We start from the raw sequence: 23,922 nt of genomic DNA on the forward strand, positions 1-23,922 counted from the left end.
TTTTCCCATTCAGCACTTTGAATATATGATGCCACTCTCTTCTGGCTTGGAAAATTTCTGCTGAAAAATCCCCTGATAACCTTATGATGTTTCCCTTGTATGTAACTGTCTTCTTTTGCTTGCTGCTTTAACATTTTTTTTTTCTTTATTACTATATTTGCCATTTATATCTTGATATGGGTCTGCTTTTATTGATTTTGGGGGGGGGGGTTCTGTGTGCCTCCTGGATCTGGATATCAAATCTTCCCCAGATTAGGGAAGTTTTTAGCTGTTACCTCTTCAAATAAATTCACTGCCCCCTATTCGCTGTCGTCTTTTTCTGGGACTCCTATAATGTGAGTGTTATCATGTTTGATGGGGTCACTGAGTTCCTTAAGTCTCCTCTTGCTTTGCATACTTCTTTTTTCTCTCTTTTGTTCAGTTTGATTGCTTTCTATTACTGTCTTCTACATCATTAATTTGTTCCTCTGCTTCTTCCAGCTTGCTGTTCATTCCATCCAGCATGTTTCTCATTTCATTTACTGAGCCCTTTATCTCTGCTATATTATTCCTTATCTCTACATTAAAGGTCTCATTGATGTCTTCCACTCTTTTCTCTAGTCCAGTGAGTATCTTTGTGATCATTACTTTCAATTCTCTATCAGCCATGTTACTTAGCTTTGTCATAGCTTTGTCCTGTTCTTTCATCTGGGACAGAATCTTCTGTCTTCTCATTTTGTCTAAGTCTCTGTGCCTGCTTCTATGTGTTAGGAAAGTCAACTACTTCTCCTGTTCTTGAGGGTAGTGGACTTATGAAGAGGTCCGGTAGTACCCTGCATTGTAGTGTCCTGGCACTTCCAGGAGTGTCTGCAGTGTGTCCTGTATGTGCTCTGCTGTTGTGTCCTGGCTGCTTTATCCTTTAAACCAATCATCTGCAGAGGCTCTCTTTGCCTGTTGTGGGCAGTGTTGGTCACTGGCCTGAATGTTTTAACTAGATGCGCTCTGGTCTGCTTGTGAAATGAGACCTGTTGCCACTGCCACCAGAACCAAGGCCCTGCAAAACTCATGGGTTTGGAGATGTAGGGTGGGCAGGGATTTGGGCTGGTCTTTGGGGGAGGGGACCCACTATGCTGGGACTGAGGCACGTATGATGGGGAAGGACAGTTCCAATGAGGCATAGAGGGGCAGAGCTTGGTGTAAGTTAGTTAGATAGCAAGTGTCGGTGCTGTGCTGGTTCCCACAGGTGGCCGTGTTTATGTTGAGGGGCGGTGAAGGAAATGGCACCGCCAGTTCCTGTGTTCCTGTATTGGTCTCTCCATGAACATTGCCTCTCTGAGACACATTCTGAGATGAGCAAATAACCTCCCCACAGCATGTGCTCCAAGCATTCTTCAGATCACTGTTTCCATCCTGTATGTCCATGGGCTGTCTGCAGATAACCTTATTGGGCATAGTGCTGCCAGGGCACAGTCTTTCTGTATAATTGTTTCCATATTAATAATAAATAATAAATAAAATTAATAATCTGTAATAACAACTAACATGGCTTTTAAAATGGAGTCCTGAAAAACCCTGAAGGTAGATATTATTATTCACATTCTATAGATTAAAAAATTGAATTCAGAGAGATTATAAGACTTACATTAATTTGGGGCTCCTGGGTGGCTTAATCAGTTAGGCATCTGTATTTGGCTCAGGTCATGATCTCAGGGTCCTGGAATCGAGCCCCGTGTCAGGCTCCCTGCTCAGCAGGGAGTCTGCTTGTCTCTCTCCCTCTGCCCCTCCCCCTGCCTGCGCTCTCTCTCTCTCTCTCTCTCTCTCTCAAATAAATAAATAAAATCTTTAAAAAAAACCCCAAAGTGAGTCTCTTGTAGACAGCATAAATTTGGATCCTATTTTTAAATCAATTCCGCAGTCTATATCTTTTGATTGGGGAGTTAGTTCATTTACATATAAAGTAATTACTGACAGGGAAGGACTTACTCTTGCCTTTTAATAATTTTCTGTATGTCTTACAGCTTTTTTGACTCTAATTTCCTCTGTTATTCTCTTATTTTGTGTTTTGCTGATTCTTCTTTTGTAGTGACATACTTTGATTCCCTTTTCATCTCTGTGTATATTCTATGGATATTTTCTATGTGGAGATTAGAGAGATCATGGAGATTATGTAAGAAAATTTAAAATTTTAACAATCTGTTTTAAATTGATAACAATTTAACTTCTTCAATTGCATATAGACTCTATTCCTTTATAGCTCTGCCCCCACCTTATGTTACTGATGTCACAAATTATATCTTGGTATATTGAGCATCCACTAACATAGATTTGTAGTCTATTTTTATACCTTTTTCTTTTAAACACTGTGTAAGAATTAAAAGTGGATTTACATACCAAATTACATGATACAAGTCTCTATACATCAATATATTTACCTTTACTGGATAACTTTATATTTTCACATGGCTTCATACTACTGTGTAGCATCCATTTGTTTCAACTTGGACTCCCTTTAGCATTTCTTATAGAACAGATCTGGCAATGAGCTCCTTCAGTTTTTATTCATCTGGGAAATTCCTACTTTATCCTTAATTTTGAAGGACAGTTTTGCTGAATATAGTATTTTTTTGTTGATAGTTCTTTCTTTCAGTACTTTGAAAATATACCAATGCCTGTTAGCCTGTAAGGTTTCTGCTGAGAAAACCACTGATAATCTTATAGATGCTTCCTAGAATGTGACAAATCACTTTTCTCTTGCTGGTTCCAAGACTGTCTTTTGGTCTTTGACTTTCAGCAGTTTGATTATAATGTGTCTCAGTATGGGTCTTTTTGCATTTATCCTACAGTTATTTGAGCTTCTGGAATTTGTCCATTTCTTTCCTTAAATTTGGGAAATTTTCATTCATTATTTTAAAAATGTGCTCTCTGCCCCTTTTTCTCGCTCTTGTTTTTCTGGGCCTCCATAATGTATATGTTGGTCTGCTTTGTGGTGTCCTTTAAGTCCTTCAGGCTCTCTTTACTTCTGTTTTTTTCTTTTGTTGTTTTTGTTCCTCTAACTTGATAATTTCAAATGACTTGTCTTCAAGTTTGCTGATTCTCCCTTCTGCCCAATAAGTCTCCACCCTGCATATAAATTTTTCAATTCAGTTATTATATCCTTTAGCCTCAGAATATGTTTTTTTTTTAAAGATTTTATTTATTTATTTGAGAGAGAGAGAGAATGAGAGACAGAGAGCATGAGAGGGAGGAGGGTCAGAGGGAGAAGCAGACTCCCTGCCAAGCAGGGAGCCCAATGCGGGACTCGATCCCGGGACTCCAGGATCATGACCTGAGCCAAAGGCAGTTGCTTAACCAACTGAGCCACCCAGGCGCCCCTGTTTTGTTTTTATAGTTTCTGTCTCCTTGTTGATATTATCATTTTTTCTTTGTTTTCTTGATTTCATTTAGTTGTCTTTGTGTTTCTTTTTTAGCTCATCATGCATCTTTAAGACAATTGTTTTAAATTACTTGCCAGATAATTCACAGATATCTGTTATTTTTAGGGTCAGTTCCTGAAGATTTATTTTGTTCCTTTGATTGGGTCATATTTCCCTATTTCTTTGTGTCCCTTGTGATCTTTTGTTGAGATTCGGGCCTTTGAAAATTAGCTTTCTCCAATTCTTTATGTACTGGCTTTATGCAGGGGAAGACCTTCACCAATCAGCCCAGTTTTTGGACCTTTCAGTCTTTTTCTGGGGATGCATCTTCTCCAGGCTTTTGTGTGTGTCTTTCTTCCAAAATACATGTAGCTGTTTTTATCTGTCCTAATTTCCCTAAGAAATTCCCTGCTTTTGGTTTTGGTTTCTGTTTTACTCCTCTGCCTATAATCTCTTGCTCCCCTACCACCTGTCTGTGGAACATCGGATGCCCTGTGGCTCTAAACATGCTATGGCACCTGCCTCTGTTTTCAGTGGCCTCCAAAGTGGTGACAGATCTATGCTGCCCTTCTCATCAGTGTTCCAAATCAGCGGAGGCAGAAACCAGTCCCTCAGGCAGCCCACTGACAAACCAAAACTCTGGACACAAGGTCCACCCTTTTCTTTCCATCCTAAGTGATGGGGTGAAAATTGGGATGTTTCCTCCTGTTTGTACTGCTCTGTGTCAGACAAGGGGAGGGGCAGAGGTGAGGAAGATGCTATGAACTTACCCTTTTGTGAAGCTTTTGTTTTTTGTCTGTGCATTCACTTGGGGATTGTAGGTTTTTAACTAGTTTCTAGTGTTCTCACAGAGGTATTTTGGGTTATCTCTTGTTGTTAACTCAGTGTCTCCATGGGGGAAATGAAGGCCTGGAGCTTCCAGTTTACCATCTTTCAGATATCATCACTTCTACTATTTTTTTTTTTAATAATTCCTACCTCTTTATTAATACTCTCTATTTGGTGTAACACTGTCATCATACCGTTCTTATATAAAGATATTTTCTTTTAGTTCTGTGAACATATTCATAATGACTGTTTGGAAATCTTTTTCTGTTAAATCCAACATTTGGTTGCTCTTGCAGGTAGTTTCTGTTGCCTATTTTTTCCTGGTATGTATGTCATATTCTTCTATTTCTTTGTATGACTTGTAATTTTTTGTTGGAAACTGAACATTTTAGATAATATATTGTATCAACTTTGGTACTGGCTCCCCATCCCAGGACTTGTTATTATTCTTTGCTTGTTTATTTGTTTCGTGACTGACTGGATCATTTTAGTGAGGTCTCTTTCCTCCCCACAGTATGAAATATCTGATATAAGCCTTAGGAAGCATAGCTTTGAGTATGCTCCCAGACATCCTGGGGTGACAGTGGTACTGGTAGGTCTTTTCCACTCTTTCCCTCATCATACCCAGCTGTTCAACTTCACTAATTGCAAGATGATTGCTGTATTGTTTCAAACAGTGCCCTGGGGCATAAAAGATTCTCTAAATGAATTCAGTGAAATTGTGGCTTCTTAGTAGGAATAATTTCTTTTTTTTTTTAATTTAAATTTTGTTATTTAAAATACAGCGCAATATTGGTTTCTGTAGTAGAATTCAGTGATTATCACTTACATACAATACCAGTGCTCAGCACAGGTGCCCACTTAAATACCCATCACCCATCTAGCCCATCCCCCACCCACTTCCCTCCATCAACCCTCAGTTTGTTCTCTATCATTAAGAGTCTCTTATGGCTTGTTTCCCTCTCTCCTTTTTTTCTTTTCCCCTTCCCATATGTTCATTTGTTTTCTTTCTTTAATTCCATATATGAGTAAGATCATATGGTATTTGTCATTCTCTGACTGACTTACTTCACTTAGCATGATACATTCTAGCTCCATCCACATCATTGCAAATGGCAAGATTTCATTCTTTTTGATGGCTGAATAATATTCCATTGTATAAGGTCAGTGTTTGATATTTGTTCTCATCCCCAGACAGCTCCTCCCAGCTATTTTACGCCTTGGTCCTCCCCTGTTAACTAGCTGCTAGTTCTAGGCTATATCTTTATTTTATCCATGATTCTAAAGGTGGAGTATCTTTCCCCACAACCTCCACTGTTCTTGAGAGTGCCCTACAGTTGAACTTTGGATTTAAATTTACTGTATTCTTTTTGCTTTCTCTTTATCTCATCTACTTTTTGTTCCTGTTATTCTTATTTTATGCTTTCTTTTGCATGTCTAAAAGTATTTTTTATGATTCAATTTATTTTCTAATTTGGCTTGTTAACTATAACTCTGTGTTTAAGTTTAGTGGTCCCTTTAGGGCTTATAGTATTCATCTTTGATTTATCACAGTGTACCTCAAGTGATATTATATCATTTAATATATAGTATTAAGAACTTATGATAACATTATTTCATTTCTTCCCAGATGGCCTTTGTGTCATTGTCATCATTTACTTCTGAGTATATTATAAACCCCACAATATTGTTATTATTTTTCTTTAAGTAGTTTATTATCTTTTAAATAGTTTTAAATATTAAATAAAATATTGCATCTTTCCTAGAATTACCATTCTGGTGCTCTTCATTCCTTTGAATAAATCTAGATTTCCGTCTGGTACAATTTTCCTTCTCACTGAAGATTTTGTTTAACATTTCTTGTATATGTTTGCTGGTGATGAATTCCGTCTATATTTCTGAAATATTTTTCACCTTTATTTTTGAAAGCTGTTTTTCCTGGACATAAGATTCTACACTGACAGTCCCCTCCCCGCCCCCCCCCCCCCCGGCCTTTCTGTTCTTTAAAGGTATTTCTCCACAGTCTTCTTTCTTGCATTGATTCTATAGAAGGTCTTCTGTATTTCTTATCTTTTCTCTCTGTACTTAATGTGTCTTTTTTACTCTGGTTGTTTTTAGAGATTTTCTGTTATTGGTTTTAAGCATGTGTCTTGGTGTGACTTTCTCATTTTTTATTGTGCTTGGAGTTTATTGAATTTATTATATTTGTGAGTTTATATTTTTTATTAAATTTGGAAAATTTAAGGAATTTAAAGGAAAAAATTTAGCCTTTATTCATTTGGATATTTCTTACATTCCACCCCACTCCTTATCTCCTTATGGGGTTTAATCACACATATATTGGGCTATCTGAAGTGGATTTATGGCTCACTGATGCACTATTCTTTTTTTTTAAATTTTATTTATTTATTAGAGAGAGAATGAGAGACAGAGAGCACGAGAGGGAAGAGGGTCAGAGGGAGAAGCAGACTCCCCCCCCGAGCAGGGAGCCTGATGCGGGACTCGATCCCAGGACTCCAGGATCATGACCTGAGCCGAAGGCAGTTGCTTAACCAACTGAGCCACCCAGGCGCCCCTGATGCACTATTCTTACGTTTTTTTGTTTTCTTCTGTGTTTGACTTGGGTAGGTTGTATTGCTAGTTTTTCAAATACACCAATTTTTTTTGTTTGTTTGTTTGCAATGTCTTGTGTACTGTTAATCCTATTAATTATATTATTAATTAAAGACAGTGTAGTTCATGTCTCAAATTGTATTTACATCCTTTAAATCTTCTATGTTTCCATTTATTATGATTTTCTATAGTTTTCTGAAGATTTGGAATACAGTTATAACTGTTTTAATGTTCTTGTCTACTAATTTTATAATTTTTGTCATTTCTGAGTTGATTTTGATGCATTTTTCTCACCTCAAAATATGGGTATATTTTCCTACTTCTTTGCATGTCTGGTATACAAATTATGCCTAGCATGGGAATCATTTTAAGATTCTAGGGGTATCTTAAAGAAAATAACAATGTTCAACAGTTTGTTGTAGGGAAAAATGAGCTATTCTTGGTTTTTCTGCTGGTTTCTCATAGAACTTTAACAGAGGACAGGAGTCAACAAAGATTTAGGAAAAAGATGTAGAAAGATTGAGATGAGAAGGAACAAGGTTGAGGAACTCTGATAGAGTGGTGTTTCCCTTTTCAGGAAGGTATGAGACAAGGCTAGTAGGTATGAGGGAACAGCAGAAGAGGAAGGACTTGAAGAGTATGAAACACACTCAGGTCTATAGCTGGGAAATAAGGACTCAACCAAAAATTAATAATTAGATTGTTTTAATAGTTGGTCCTAGCTGAGGTTAGGGCATAGGGCCTGGGAAGAGTGGGCTATGGTATTGCCTAGGCAGGACTCCCCATGGCATTCTGTAGATCCCTAAGTTTGCACAAGTTTCCAAGCATCTCCTTGCTGGAAGACCTCCCCTTTCAGCTCTGTCTCATAGCACAGCTCCTACTATCTTTCAGTCAGTCATTCTATAGCTCTGCCTGGCACTATTGTCTATCAGATGGCAGCTTTTGGGGATTACACATAATTTTTCAGAGTCCCACCACTCAGGGACTCTTGATACTATATAAGAATGTTAGAACTCTTAAATTAATTTTCTTACTTTCTCCTTTTAACTTTCAGTGTAGATCACTTGCCTCTCTGCTTTTACCTTCCCTTCACCTTTCCCTTCCTTCCTGTATAACTATATGATCATTCTCCTTTCCTCTTTTGAATCTCTGTTTGAAGGAGTAGCATAAATTTCACTCTGACTGCTGGTCTTTTTTTGTAAATTCTCCTATCTTTAGTTTCTTCTTGTATATCTATGGAAATAGTTATTTTTTCCCCAAAGATTTATTGTTCCTTTTTCCTATATGACTTCCCAGCTTGAGTACATTTCCCTTGCAGCTAAAAAGGCAATATAACTGCATTTTTGCCCATAGACTGTGAGCAGAAGTTATGTGTGCAAGTATGCCTCACTTGCTTGAAATAAATTGCTTTCCCAAGGTTTCCTGTCACTTTTCTTCCTAAAAGCTGAAATGTGGAGGTTGTGGAATCTTTCATGAAGTTGAAGACAATAATGGCCTAGGAGATCAAGAATCATTGACATGGGAGGAACTGGATCCCTTAATGAAATGGGGCAAGTTTACCCCATCAGTCTGGAAACTACCCCACCAGTCATACACACTTCAGATTATTGAATAAAAGAGAAAATATTAAGCCACCATATATTTGGGTTTCATTATAGCAGTTCATTATAGCAGTGTAGCCTTTAACTTGACTAATACACATTTATTCATGAATGGTGACATATCATTAACATCCTTAACATCCCAGGAAGGAAATTTTTTGTTTATGTATCTTTTATTTTGTTGGAAAAAAGATAACCTTAGTGGGCGTAGTGCTGCCAGGGCACAATCTTTCTGTGTAATTGTTTCCATATTAATAATGAATAATAAATTAAATAAAATATATTAATAATCTGTAATAACAACTAAAATGGAGTCCTGAAAAATCCTGAAGGTAGATATTATTATTCACATTTTATAGTTTAAAAAATTGAATTCAGAGAGATTATAAGACTTACATTAATTCAGGGCACTGGGTGGCTCAGTTGGTTAAGCGTGTCTGCCTTTGCCTGAGGTCATGATCTCAGGGTCCTGGGATTGAGCCCCTCATTGGACTCCCTGTTTAGCAGGGAGTTTCCTTCACCCTCTCCCTCTGCCCATCCCCCCCCCACTTGTGTGTGCAAACGCACGCATGTGTGCTCTCTCTTTCTCTCAAATAAATAAATAAAAAATCTTAAAAAAAAAAAGACTTAGATTAATTCACACAACTCCTTAAATAACAGGTCTCAAAGCCATTTGTGAACTATTTACTTTAGTGCTTGTTCTAAGTACCTCATACTGCTTTGTAAAATTAAAAGTGATTGAAGTGCCTTTTAATAACAAACCCATTTAAGTCTCCAACCAAACTAGTCAGTCACTTAATCAACAATTATGCATTGTCAGCTATATTCAGGACATTTTCATAGGGAAGAAGGTAATAGACATTTCTAGCCTGTTCTCTGCTCCTACAGAAGAACATATATATGTAAACAGCTGCCACACTGGGGGAAGAGGAAGTAAAATATTACCAAGCCCTTTTCATGTATTAGGTACTGCGATAATGAGGTAAGTCTTATTATTATAATTAAGTCCTGGAGAGGTTAGGAGACTTGCCCCAAGTCACACAACCAGTAGCTTTCAGACTTGGGATTTGACCCCAGGTCTGTAAAGACTCAAGCCCATGTTATTATCACTAAAGCATGGTGGGAGAGTCCCTGGATGTGACTGAAATTTAGCAGAAGGTAATCGCTTCCCTCCAGGAAATCAAAGAAGCCTTGGTAGAGTTGATAGAGTTAGATCTGGATGGGCTTAAATAGGGAGAGAAAGTATGAGGACAGAGGAAGGGAAGATAGCTTGGTAAGGGAGCCAAGGTGTGAGTGAAAGTTGGTGAGGGGGCCAGTGCTGTTGGTAGGGATGGTTTATGCTAGGGAACATGGGGACATTTGCTTCATGGCTCTAGACTTCCATGAAGGGCAGTCTAGAAATGCTAGCTGCCTTCCTGACACACCCGCCGCCCAGCCCAATCCATAAGTGTGAGCTCATTATTCTGAGCACCTGAACCTGGGTTTGCACTGCCCCAGATTCTGTGAACTAGGAGAAAGTTTTGGTCCTTCTCTCTGTCCAAGCTCACACCCTTTTATATACATTTGGATCAGAAATCTGAACTGGCCTTTGTCTGAACACTAGTGACAGCCAAGCACCCAGCAAAGTGGTACTTAATTGCTCCTTCAGGGTCCACTTAGAGTAATAGCTGAGAACAGGTATCTCAAGTGTCTCCCATTGGCAGTGACAAACTTTGCTGAAGATGAGTCACAAATTGTTGGCAGGATTAGCTTAAATAGGGGAAGAAAACCTTTATCTAGACTGATCTTGTCCTGGATTGTATACTGCTTCAGTGTCCCCATGTTTCCAACCTCAGTCATGATTGATGAGGAAAGGATGGCTATACATAAAATCTATTAGCTCCACAAAGATGAAGAATTTTTTCAAGGTAATTAGGAGTATTCTGAAGATGGCTTATTCTATTGGGTGATATAAAAGGATGAGAAAAATTCTCATAACTCTAAGTCTGCTTGATTTTTATCATTAACTATATATAAGACCTGATATTTTTTGTTTAGCTGACCTACAACCAGTAACATTTATAGATTTATCACTCTGTATTATTACTATTTGATCAAAAAATGAATAGAGCAAATAGGATGCAAAAACTGGCTGAGAGTTTAGGGTTTGCATTCACACCTCAGTCATAATAATAATCATATAAACTCTTTGTTGATTTTTCTTGACTTTTTTTGGACATTTGATGAGGTTAGATTTAGTGGGGCAACTAGCAAATTACACAGCAAAGAATTCTAGGCTGGAATCCCAAAGTCCTGGGACTAGATATTAGCTTTGTCACTAATACTCTGTGTGACTAGGGTAAATCACTTGGATGCCTCTATGACTTTACAATAAATGGGTTGGACTAGGTTGTCTTCAAAGTATCTTTCAGATTTAAACCCAAACATATGAGATTTTGGCATTTTCTGATTTTTCTGTTCCTGAATTATGTTTACAATAGGAATATTTACCTTCATATGTAATTAAATGAACATTGAATTAATTATATGGTGTCTGAAAATCCTCAAACTTCTTTAGAGATAAAAATAATAGAAGTAGTCAACTTCTCCATTATTAATTGAATACCTTACGATAGCAATAATTCTCCACTTTTGAAATTATGAACAGTAAGTTGGAATGAAGATAAAATTTCACTAAAAATAAAGTCTTTCACATAAAATCCAAACTATCTTTATGAAAAACTAAGTGAAATTAACTTTTTAATTTCAGGGATTTGAGGACACTTTGTGCTGTTTCTTTAAAGTAATCAAATCATCCAAGATGCATTTTTATTTTCTTTGAAACTTGAGTGCTGAAGGGTCTGGTAAGTGTGGAAAATAATCACTCTTTAAATGTCCTATCACCTCACATGTGGAGAGTCATGTAGTCTGCATGGTGTAGTACATGTTTAAACTTGGCAATTGGTATCTGAAATCTTTTTCTTTTCCCTCATGTCTTTGATAATAATTTGATAGGGATAAAAGCCAATGCCCTACGAACCTCAGGAGAGAAAGGTTTTTGTTATTTTCAGAAGAGGAAGTAACTGGCTGAAGTTCAACAGAGATTTTATGGTCATTCTCACAGAAAGAATCTTGGCTCCCAGATTCTTTGATCTTCCTGTTGATCAATTGGATGAGGAGACTGTCCACCTGCCGTGGAAATTATAGTGAGAGGGTAATTATCTCAGGGATAATTTATTCCCTGAATGTGAATCAGTTTGTTGACACTTCCTTGTGCTGAGCACCTGTTCAAAACTTCCATTTGTGTTGCAGTTCCTTATTTTTCTGTCCTCACCCTGGAGTTAAGAGAAAGACTGGGTATAAGGTTTCCTTCATAATAGGTTCTTTTGGTACTCCAGTAATGCTATGTGATAGATCCACATTCTGTTGCTCAGTGTTTGGTGATGGAGTTGTCTATCTCCTCTTAGGTGTGGCCTAAGACAGAGACTCATAATCTGTTTGGTGGAGTGGACTGTGAGTGATGACTGGAGCTGTCAAGTGGTTAGAATCCTAGGGAGGAAATTAGCAGGAAGTGCAGAAACCTTACATGGAGACATCCATGGGGCAAATCCAACTCTTTTCCTTTTCAGCCTCCTTCAGCTTTTCAGTCTCACAGTGGTCCCTGGAGTTAAACGGAGTCACCCACCAGACTGTGTTGAGGAGCCAGTAAAGTTCCAGAGGAGCAAATAAAATCTCCAGATCCCCAACTCAAACTATACAAGAGTAATATTCACTACTTTTGTCCCAAACAAATGTGAAATAAGTTAAAACATATTGCATTTATTATCTTCGGCAAAGTGATAGAGCTGACCTGATACCTTGCTGCTGGAATATACAGATGGAGCTCCATCATTTGCATCAGCTTTGAACAGACTACACTAACACAGCCTATTGCTCTGAGTCAGAGAAATTTTATGCTCTTCTATTCAAAGTGTGATATGACTTGATCATAGGTGTTTCATCATTTTGTATAAACCTTTTAATGCTTCAGTGTATTGAAGTTTGACAAAAAGCAGAATTCTTAATTGAAAATTAGCATCTTCCTTAATTTAACTCCTTTAATGAATAGAGAGTTGAAAAGAAGGGCAAAACAAATGTGGTACCATGCTGATTTCATCTTAAACAATACAGAATGTGCACTGTGTTGAGAATAGAAACCACTCTGCTTTTATTGGTACTGGGCTGTTCTTTACTATTATTTCAACAAACATATCTGGAGACCAAGAAGTGGTGCTCAGAGATGAATGAGGCAAATGCCCCAATCTTAGAGGACCATACCATGAAGTGATGTGTAATGGGTTCTAGGATAGAGGTCAGTACAGAATCCTGAGAGGCCACAAAGGAGAGAGCGGTCCTTTCTCTCTAGGGAAGGGATGTTAGAAAAGGGGAGAGATGATGATAGACCTGGTTCATGAGAAAGAAAGCATTTCTGGCTGAGGGAGTTGCAAGAACAATGCCACAGAATTCTGGCCTGGCTGATGTGTTGGCCAGACTGGGAATTCGGGGTGTGGCTGGAGCTTTGGCTTTGAGGAGTGAGATGAGAGAGAAGACATTGTCTGGAGAGGAGGTGGATCCAGCTGGGGGCCTTTATTCTGTCAGACCTGCCTTTTGGAAAAATCAGAGAATACGGAGAAGCACAGGCAAAGAAATGAAATCAAGTATTTATCCCCACTGTTCAAATTCTGTTCTATCATTCGCCAGTTGTTCTTTTCTACAGATGTATATATAAACATGATTTTTTTTCTTAAACTCAAAATAAGATCCTAGTGTACACACTACTTTTGAATTTTCTTCTTTCTATTTTTATAAGCATCAGTAAAACACTTCTATAGCATCATTTTGATAGGTATAGAGCATTATGCTATGTCAATACATCATAATATACTGACCTTTAAAAGTATAGTTGCTTTTACATTTTCAGTATTATAAATAATGCTGTGATGACACCTTGAAGATGCTCTTAATTATTTCCTTAGGATAAATTCCTAGAAGTGGAAGTTCTGGCTCAAATGGAATATGAATTTTAAAAGGCCTGAATCTTGGCACCCATGCTAATGTTGGTCAAAACCAGGCTTTTCAAACTGCCAAATCATGGTTCATAAAGAATGGATTGTTAATTTAACTTGCATTTCTCTGAGGTTGAATGATACTTTATGATAATTGGCCATTTGTACTTACTTTTTATGAGCTATATGTTCATGCCCTCTGGCTAATGTCATATTGGCATGTTTCTCTGCATTAATAAGTCCCAGTACATCTGTATAATATTGCTCATGGCATGATGTCAGGTATGAATGAAAATGATAGCAGCCCACTTTAGATATACCTCTCATTTCTCTCTCTGGCCCTGAAATCACATGAAGCTGTGGGTAGAGATTCACCTGATAGTCCTGGAAACCCCTCTCAGCCTAAGAACCATGAGTAACCATACACTAGTAACAGAGTTTATCCTGCAGGGCTTTTCAGAGCACCCAGAATACCACGTGCTCTTATTCAGCTGTTCCCTCTCCCTCTACTCTGTGGCCCTCACAGATAATATCCTCATCATTTTGGCCATCACCTTCAGCCCTGGGCTCCATACCCCCATGTACTTTTTTCTGTTCAACTTGGCTACTATGGATATTATCTGCACCTCTTCCATCATGCCCAAAGCTCTGGAGGGTCTGATGTTAGAGGAGAGCTCCATCTCTTATGGGGGCTGCATGGCCCAGCTCTATTTCCTCACATGGTCTGCATCCTCTGAGCTGCTCCTCCTCACGGTCATGGCCTATGATCGGTACGCAGCCATCTGCCACCCTCTACATTACAGTACCACAATGAGCAAGGCATTCTGCAGCAAGCTGGCTACAGGTGTATGGGTGCTCTGTGCCTTCAACACGGCCATCCACACTGGGCTGATGCTATGATTAAATTTCTGTGGCCCCAATGTCATTACCCATTTTTTCTGTGAGGTCCCTCCTCTGTTGCTTCTCTCCTGTAGCTCCACCTATGTGAACAGCATCATGATTGTCCTGGCTGATGCCTTTTATGGCATATTGAACTTCCTGATGACCATCGTGTCATACGGCTTTATCATCTCTAGCATCCTAAAGATGCGGACTGCAGAGGGGAAGAAAAGAGCCTTTTCCACCTGCTCTTCCCACCTCATTGTGGTGTGTATGTATTATACTGCTGTCTTCTATGCCTACATAAGCCCTGTCTCCATCTATAGTGCAGAGAAGAGCAAGTTGGCTGGCGTACTGTATACTCTGTTGAGCCCTACGCTCAACCTCCTCATCTATACTTTGAGAAACAAGGAGGTCAAGGCAGCCCTCAGGAAGCTTTTCTCCTTCTCCAGAAATTAATTTCTGTCTTCTGAAGCTTTTGTTGGAGATTACATGTTGAAGTCCACAGTGGTCTCAGAGACTCTCGAATGATTAAGGCTTTGAAAACTACCACTAATGGCTCAGTGTGATTACTAATAGATTTGCAACATGGCTTGAAGAGCAGTTATTGTTATTCATCTTGGTTTCCTGTAATCTTGTAATTTTTATATTTTCTACATTTTGTAATGGATTTCAAAAAAATAAAAAATATTTAAATGAGTATTGAGTGATTAAAACCACATTACTCATTTGATAAAACAAAACTCATTTGATCTATATCCTTAGAAAATTGGTAATTCAGTTAATATACCAGTACCCATGATGATGAATATAAAAAAGAAAAGGCACAAAGAGTGTTGCATTCCAGGGTGTGGTGTGGATGTACAAAGATGTGTGCAGTGTGGAAGGAGTCCTGCACTTGTCCAGGAGAAGATCTGGGTTCAAATTCAGACTCTTTCAGAGCACTCAACCCACTTCAGCTGTAGTTTCCTTCTAAGTGTAATGAGGAAAATAAACAACCCAGAGGTACTATCAAGACTGAACAAGAGAACTGAAGACAGTGATATCAAGTGCTATCTAAGATATTACTGTTGGTGAGTGATTGCTGAGGACAGGAGCATCCAAGGAGATCTGGATGTCACAGCCACTCACCCCTGCCTGGCTCAGGGCAATGTTTGTGGTGGCTACCTGGAAAGGGTAGGTGGGGGTTAAGATGCTGGGACCACACAGGAAGAGGCTGCTGGGGCGGCAGCGGATTCAACTCTCTAAAAATGACCTAGTGAGAAGTAGCATTGGGATGGGTAAAAGAAGCCATTCTGGTGGTTTCTGATGTAGAGTGGATCCTGTTTATCTCAGGAAGCCTCGGGCTCATGAGTGAGACCAGCTCTGCTCAGGAAAGGCCAAATGGAGTTCCTGATAGATGGATCATCCACCCTTCCTTACTGGATTCTCTCCTAGCTTCCCAGAGCCTGTCATATTTCAGGCCCAAAACTTTTTTCCTGCTTTTCAAATGCAAACAGGTCCATTTTAGTTTTCAGATCACTTCTTTTCCCTGTTCAGTGGAGCCCTGTGTCAGGTTCTGTCCCTCTGAGCCCTATGTGAGTAGCTGGTCCTTCTTTCTGTGACCTCTAGGCCCAGGTAGAGCATCCCTCCCTGCCAGAGTGCTGTCTTGCTTGGAGTTTGTCTTCTCTAGAACAGATGCATTCCTTTCCTTCAACAGACTTGATACCTGAGACTTTTTGTGGCTCTTTTTGCAGGAACCAGCACCAATTTGCCTTTCTTAGCTGAGACAGAGACACAGCTCTTGCTTCCCTGTGTTATCTCTTAAAATTAGTCCTTGTGATTTAGTGCAGTCAAACTCATGACTCCACAGGCATCCAGCAGGCAGCATTTCTATGACTGGTTGACTGTGACTTCACATTATCAATTCTTTGAAGAGCCACAGAGAGGAACTGTTAGAACTTCCGATTTACCCATTTCTCTGCTTTTTGTCTTTGATAATGTCTATCAATCAAGGAGGCTCCCCCTTTCTTCAGATGTTTCTCCAACCACAAGCCCTTACCCTTTTGGCCTCCCTGACTAAAGCAGATCTTCTGTAAGTGTTCCACCAGATTAGTTTACCAGCACCAACAGCCATATGATAAAGGGTGTGGATAATGGAGATAAGATATGGGCCTGTGGTACATCCAGCGCCCCCTCTATGGAGACTTCTTTATGAGCTGAAGTCTTGGCCACATTCCTGTCCTTTGGCTCCAGACAATGAGGAACTTGTATTCTTGTGTTTTATATTGGCTTTCCCTTTTCTTCAGTTTAGGAATTGATCCTTGGGTACCACTACACCAAAGTTTGTCAACTTTGACCTTGTTGACATTTGGGCTAGATCATTGCAGGAGCTGTCCTGTACATCGCAGTAAATTTAGCAGCATCCTTGGCCTCGACCAACTAGATGTCAGTAGAACCACTCCAAACAAGAATGTCTCTAGACATTGCCAAATCTCCTTGAGGGTGAGGAGAGAGCAAAATCATCTCTGGGTGAGAACCACTGAGCTACAGCCAACCAGCATCTCCCTACTTTTGGGATTTGTGGTCACTGCTGTGCCACTTCCATCACTGATTACTGCCTCCAGCTAAGGTGAAAGCTTCTGTATGTCAGGTCTGAGACTAAGTCCTGCCACAATTTATCTCTGGTTTTCCAGTAACACTGTGAGAGGCAAGATAATACATCCCAGTTATACAATGAATGGGAGGCGGAGGTAGGATTTCAGCTACAGCTCCATGAATCCAGAGCGTATGCTCTTACCCACCAAAGTATATTAGAGCCTGTCATGGACTCCACCTTTTGACACTGTCCATGGTTGGGACAAGGGACTTTGTTAAGAAGCAGCAAGCCTGCTGCTGCTCCTGTCCAACCTGACCAGTGGTTTTGGAAGAGCAATCTTTTCGAAAGTGTTCTGAAAGGTAGCAACTGGCCTCAGCAGAGGACACAGATTTAGATCCTAATAACTTTTTTTCAGAGCTACTGAATTGGTGCAGTGATGTCTGTCACTTACTTAACAGAGATGAGAGACCTGAGCCATTTCCCCAGATGTGGATTTCTTAGAGGCCCATTTGGCAGAGGCAGGCATTTATTTCAGAGAAAGGGATTCATAAGATTGCAGAAGCCCTGTCACATTTAATTTCCCATTGCATGGAATAGATTCTTATTTTATCTTTTAAATTTAATCTAAGAGCCTCCTTTCTCTTAGGAGATTAGAGGGGTTACTTTCATCAAAGGCAAGCAAAAGGCATTTGGCTCACCTCGTCTGCAAGGGTACAGAGCCCAGAGGCAGGGCTAGTCCTTAGTTCTCCACTGCCAATTGGAGTGAGCCCAGTAGCCTCCTTAAATGAGAGCTCTATCCATCAGCTAGGCACCATATTTGGGTCATACTACGTTGGTAGCTCAGCTAGAGAGTACACCTGGCATTCTCTAGAAAAACATGAGATGAAGAGAGGGTCTGGGCTTTTGAGGACAGTGTTTCCTTACATTGGCCTCATGTCAGATTTGAGGACCAAGTCATGATTAGTTCTTGCTTTGTCTTTTTTTGGGGGTAAGCAAGCCTCAGGTCTTTAGTGGGCTGGGATTTCCCATACATCTGAGTCTGAATCTATTGGTAGTATGATGCTGAGTTGATCTACTGTCATGTGCTCCCACATGCTGCCTTTTCCACCTTCAACACTTGTACTCTTCTACAGGCTGTGATAGACTTATGAGAAGAATGAGACCCATCAGAATGCTTCATTTTTCTGAATTATAATGAATTATGGTGATTAGGTAGCACCATAAATATGTGCTTTCTAAAACAAAACTGTCATCCATGTTTCCTGTAGTGGACAGTGGAAAAACTCAGCCAAAATTATAATCCAGCCTCCACTCACATTCCTTGGTATGCTAATTAATCTACCCAGCATAACTTCTGTGTGGGTCTACATGCCAGGAAACATACCATATTCTCCTGCTTCCCTCTGTGCTAGGGTAGCTGCTTGAGCTAGTCTAGATGGGGGAGGTCTTGAGTTGCTTGGGCAGCAACTGGCTCATTATTAACCTATTGTCTCTCAGCTCCAACCCCAGCTCTGGAACTCTGAGCCTGGGGTTCTGCAAACCATGTTTCACCTTTGCAGATGGATTTCTTTTAGTCTCTGCCCAGAGGGGGCCCTAGAGAAAGACTGAAACGCTAGAGGCAGAAGGGACTTGTTCTGTTACACTTGCTTCCTGCTTCTGTCTGCATTGCCCTAATACTGTTTCTTCAACTTTGCAGCAGTGATTGGGCCCAGTGGCAGCAGCTGGCTGCAGTTTTCACATTTGCAGGAGCAGCCTCATTAGCCCCACAGAAACACTGGCATGTGGTCACCAATATTGCCTACTCAGAGGTTTGAATCCCAGCTCAGCAGGAGCTCTCTCCTTCAAGATCCTGAGGCAGCAATACTCTCTGAGGAGTGCCTGTCCCTCAGAGGCCTGAGTCCTAGCTCCATAGAGTCTCTTCACACCACAGGAAGACCAGGGCTAACCAGGAAACACACCCCCGACAGAGGTCTCTGACCCAGCTCAGTGGAGCTCCTTCCCTAGGCTTCTCAGTTACAACAGCCTTAATTAAGCTCTGTCTTGGTTCCTCCAGTCCTAGGAGATGAAGCTTCCTTCTGCACTTGCTGTCTCTGTATCACTTCAGTGTTTGCTTCATGCCCTTATGGTCCACCAAAACTTGTCTAACCAGTTCCTATATTAAATCTTCTCTGTGAAGTTGTATGATAGGGTTTCTGTTTCCCACTTGGACACAGATTGATACAGGCTTCTGTTCAGTGGGTGCTTGGTTTAATGTTGCTGCTGTTACTGCTCCCATGGTCTCCGGCAGGAGTGCTTCAGGCTCTGACAGATCTAAACCCTACTCCAATCAATTTCTGTCTCAGACACTTGACAACAGGTCAAGGACCAGAGTACATCCTGCTCCAGGAGCAAGGAGACCATAATTCTGATTTTGTTGACATTTCTGATGACCTTAGGTGATATTTATTATAAGAGTTAAGAGTTCTTTCAGGCTTCCTCTTCCAGATTTCAGGATCTTTTTTAAAAAGAGGTCAACATGTTCCTCATTGCACAACTGGGCTGGAGAGGAATCTCTTTGAATACCTTAGAGAACTTTCTCCTGACCTCATTCATAGTTACAGAGCTTTTATTTTATTCTTTATTGTTGGGTGGAGTGTTCTATAATTGTTGGTTAGAGCCTGATAGGTGATGGTGTTGAGTTCTTCTACATCTTACTGATTTTTTTGGCTACTTGTTTTATCAATCGTTGAGAGAGGGATGGTGAGGTATCCAAATATAATTGTTGGTTGTCTTTTTTTGCCTTTCAGTTCTATCAGTTTTTACTTTACATATTTTGTAGCTCTCTTGTTTGGTGCACACGTCTAGGATTGCTGTGTCTTCTTGATGGATTGATGCTTTCATCATTGTGTAATGTCCCTCTCTGATTTTGGTAATTTTTATTGCTCTGAAGTCTACTTTGATAGCAATATCACCACTCCTGCCTTCATTTGATAAGTATTTGCGTGAAAATCTTTTCCCATCCTCTTACTTTCAAACAGCCTATATTGTTATATTCAAAGTGAGTGTTTATAGACATCATATAGTTGGGTTATGTTTTTAAATCTATTTTATCAGTGTTTCTTTTAATTGGTATATCTAGACCATTCACATTTTGATGTCTTAGAGCTTAAGTCCACAATTTTACATTTTGTTTTCTGTTTGTTTTTCATTTCCATATTTTCTTTTTCCTGTCTTCATGTAGGTTACTAGAACATTTTATAATAATTCAGTTTTGATTTATCTATAATGCTTTTGAGTGTATGTATTTGCATAGCATATTTAGTGGTTGCTCTAGATATCATTTCCTTTATGTCCAGAGAATTTCTTCTGGTCATTCTTTTAGGATAGGTATGCTGGTGAGAAATTCTTTCAGTTTTCCTTCATCTGAGAGTGTCTTTATTTCCCCTTCATTCCTGAAGGATATTTTCACTGGATGTAGGATTCTACATATTGGCATACTTTTCTTTCAGCACTTGAAAAAATATTGTGCTATTTCTTTCTGGCCCCCATGGTTTCTGATGAGAAATTTGCTGTCATTTGAATTGTTCTTTCCCATAGGTAATGTGTTGTTTCTTTCCTGTTGTTTTCAAATTTTTTCTTTCTCTTCAGTTACCAGAAGTTTGAATATGACATGTCTTGATGTGAATTTCTTTGGATTTATCCTATTTAGAATTTATTTAGCTCCTTGGATTTGTAAGTTATATTGTTTGCCATATTTGAGAGGTTTTCAGTGTTTGTTTCTTCCAAGTCCTTTTCCAGCCCCACTCTGTTTCTCCTCTTTTTCAGACTCCAGTGACACAAATGTTAGATCTTTTGTTATAGTTCCACAGGTCCATGAGGCTGTATCTATTTTTTTCAGTCTATTATCTTTTTGTTGTTCAGACTGGGTAATTTCTATTATTCTTTCTTCAGTTCATTGATTTTTCCCTTTATCTCCTGCATTCTGCTGTTGACCCCATCCATTGAATTAAAAAAATTACATTTTTCAGTTCTAAAATTTCCATATGGTTCTTCTTTATGCCTTTTGTTTCTTGGCTAAGAATTTCTATTTTTAAATTTGTTTCAAGCATGCTTGTAATTGCTCATTGAAGCATTTTTGTGATGGCTACTTCAAACTCTGTCAAATAATTCTAATATCTCTGTCATCTTGATGTTGGTGTCCATTGATTATCTTATTTTCATTCAAGTGAGCTCTTCCTTGTTCTTGGTATGACAAGTTATTATCAACTGAAACCTGGGCATTTAGCTCTTGTTTAAACTTTGTGTTTTATCTGTTGTTCTTTGACACTGCTCTGAGACAGTAAGGGAGAGCTTTACTTTATTGCCATAGGCGGGGCTCCAAATTCCCCACTTGAGCTTTCAACTCCACCTTAGTAGCATTATGAAGTTGGGACTTTATAAAATCTGGGAGGATTATATGCACTCTATCTTTGAAGATTTTCATGGAGGACAATGGACATTTGGGAGTCCATATTATTATGTTTGCATATGTAATGAAAGGGTAGCTATGATTTTTGTATTATAATTTTCTGTTTCCAACAATGCCCAATTAGTAGCCACCAGGGATCCTAGAGGGACATTGATCTCTAAATAGCTTTGTTCTATATTCTAATGAGGTCTAGTGTGTCTGGGGTTTTGCCCGCTGGTCCTGGTGGATCCTGTTTGGTGTCAAGAGACTCCAATGCTAAGAATATGATAGGGAAAATTAATTTCACTTTTATCTCAGCTTCCAGTGACATGTGCATTCTCCTCAACCTAGAGAAGTCAGGAAATGGAAATGCATTTTACCTGCCCTGGAATGCATTTAAGAATACTATTAGAAGGGACCAGTTTGAGTGAGGAGGCTAATGTCTTCCACAATGACCTGGAGCATTTGCCAGCAAGCAGGGTCTCCTGCTGGTGGTGGCTGATGCAGAAGCAGAATGGGAGTTTGGGGAACCTGGAGCCTGCAAGGAAGGTATAAAAGCTTTTTGGAATTCCAAGTTAACTTACTCTCAGATTCCAGTAGAGCACTGGGGACTGCATGTATGTGCTCTCCTTTCTCAGGATTTCATCAGGCCAGATTGCCATGGAACTTTCACTTTCGTTTACCCCAGTTTTGGAAAGTTATGAGTTCATATGAAGAAGCATGCTTAGCAGTCATGATGCACATTTTGAACCTTTCTCTAAGACAAATTAGGGTCTTTTCAAATGCACGTGCTTCTGTCTCCCTCCCACCCTCCCTCCTTCCCTCTCCCTCTCTCTCTCTTTCACACACACACACACACACATTTCTAAGTGCCTAGACCAGCATTTTGGTTTGTTGAAAGAGTGAAAGAGAGGGAGACTGAGTTCTGCTTATTGTGAGCTACATCTCTGTGAGTACATGGCCGTAGTGTGATTGGATTATTTTGCTGTTTATTTATTGTAAATTGAAGCAGAGTCTGTTCCTCTTCAAGCTGATTTAATATACTTAAAAGAGTGGGATTTGAATAAGTCAGACAGCCAGTTCAGAGATCTGAGATGAACACTAGCTGACCAGAGTGACAAAGGCTCAATAGAGAAGTTTATGGATTTAAAGGGTAGCAGAGAATATTTTATTTAGGTGGACAATAGAAGAGAGAATGAATCAGAAAATAACTGCCAGAGTCAAGGCATACAATTTCTCTTTCTATCCTCAGGCTAGTATCCCCTCAGTGTATGGACTGAAAGGGTCAGAAGATAGAGATTCTCCCTTAGATGGACCACTTAGCACAGGAGGAAAGGAAAACTCTCCTCTCTTACTGACTAGTCTCGAGCTCTGTAGGAAAATGGCCTGACCTGTGTCTCCAACAATATAGTTAGAGTCCATCTGCTACTGTAGTACTCGCACTTTAGAGGGCTGTACGTGGAACCAAAGGAAGTTTTCCTACAGGTAGATGTTATGACTTCAAATATGGATGACAAATCCTAAGGACATCATGGGGGAATATTTTTTTGTGGGATGATCTACTCATGACAGTGTTTGTTTTTTTAAGGCTACAATTTTCCTTTTACAATATTTACCCTGTGAATGCATGATATGAATGGTACCTTATCAATAATGATCAGATATATAACTAAAAGAAGGATTTTTTCTCTTTTTTTTTAAGGTTTATTATGTTGTTTTTTTTTTTAATTTTATTATGTTATGTTAGTCACCATACAATACATCATTAGTTTTTGATGTAGTGATCCACGATCCATTGTTTTTGTATAACACCCAGTGCTCCATGCAGTACGTGCCCTCCTTAATACCCATCACCGGGCTAACCAATCCCCCCTCCCACCTCCCGTGTAAAACCCTGTTTGTTTCTCAGGTCCATAGTCTCTCATGGTTCATCTCTCCCTCCAATTCCCCCCGCCCATTTTTCCCTTCCTTCTCCTAATGTCCTCCATGTTATTCCTTATGTTCCACAAATAAGTGAAACCATATGATAATTGACTTTCTCTGCTTGACTTATTTCACTTAGCATAATCTCCTCCAGTCCCATCCATGTTGATGTAAAAATTGGGTATTCATCTATTCTCATGGCTGAGTAATATTCCATTGTATATATGGACCACATCTTCTTTATCCATTCATCTGTTGAAGGGCATCTCGGCTCTTTCCACAGTTTGGCTATTGCGGACATTGCTGCTATGAACATTGGGGTGCATATGGCCCTTCTTTTCACTACATCTGTGTCTTTGGGGTAAATACCCAGGAGTGCAATTGCTGGGTCATAGGGTAGCTCTATTTTAAAATTTTTGAGGCACCTCCACACTGTTTTCCAAAGTGGCTGTACCAACTTGCATTCCCACCAACAGTGTAAGAGGGTTCCCTTTTCTCCACAACCTCTCCAACATTTGTTGTTTCTTTCCCTGTCCATTTTTGCCATGCTAACAGGTGTAAGGTGGTATCTCAGTGTGGTTTTGATTTGGATTTCCCTGATGGCTAATGATGATGAACATTTTTTCATGTGTCTGTTAGCCTTTGTATGTCTTCTTCA

At 39.5% G+C, this 23,922-nt stretch overlaps 1 protein-coding gene across 1 annotated transcript; it reads left to right on the top strand.

Annotated features, from left to right (window-relative positions):
- Nucleotides 1-13,807: 13,807 nt before the first annotated feature.
- On the top strand, nt 13,808-14,796 carry LOC118020666 (olfactory receptor 13A1). The gene is given in 1 exon segment (XM_035020431.1): nt 13,808-14,796. A coding segment is annotated over 1 exon segment (987 nt). The 5' UTR covers nt 13,808-13,809.
- The last annotated feature ends 9,126 nt before the right edge of the window (nt 14,797-23,922 follow it).

This window comes from Mirounga leonina, unplaced genomic scaffold (assembly GCF_011800145.1).
Source record: "Mirounga leonina isolate KUSES-001 unplaced genomic scaffold, KU_Mleo_1.0 Mir_114, whole genome shotgun sequence".
Lineage (NCBI taxonomy): Eukaryota > Metazoa > Chordata > Mammalia > Carnivora > Phocidae > Mirounga > Mirounga leonina.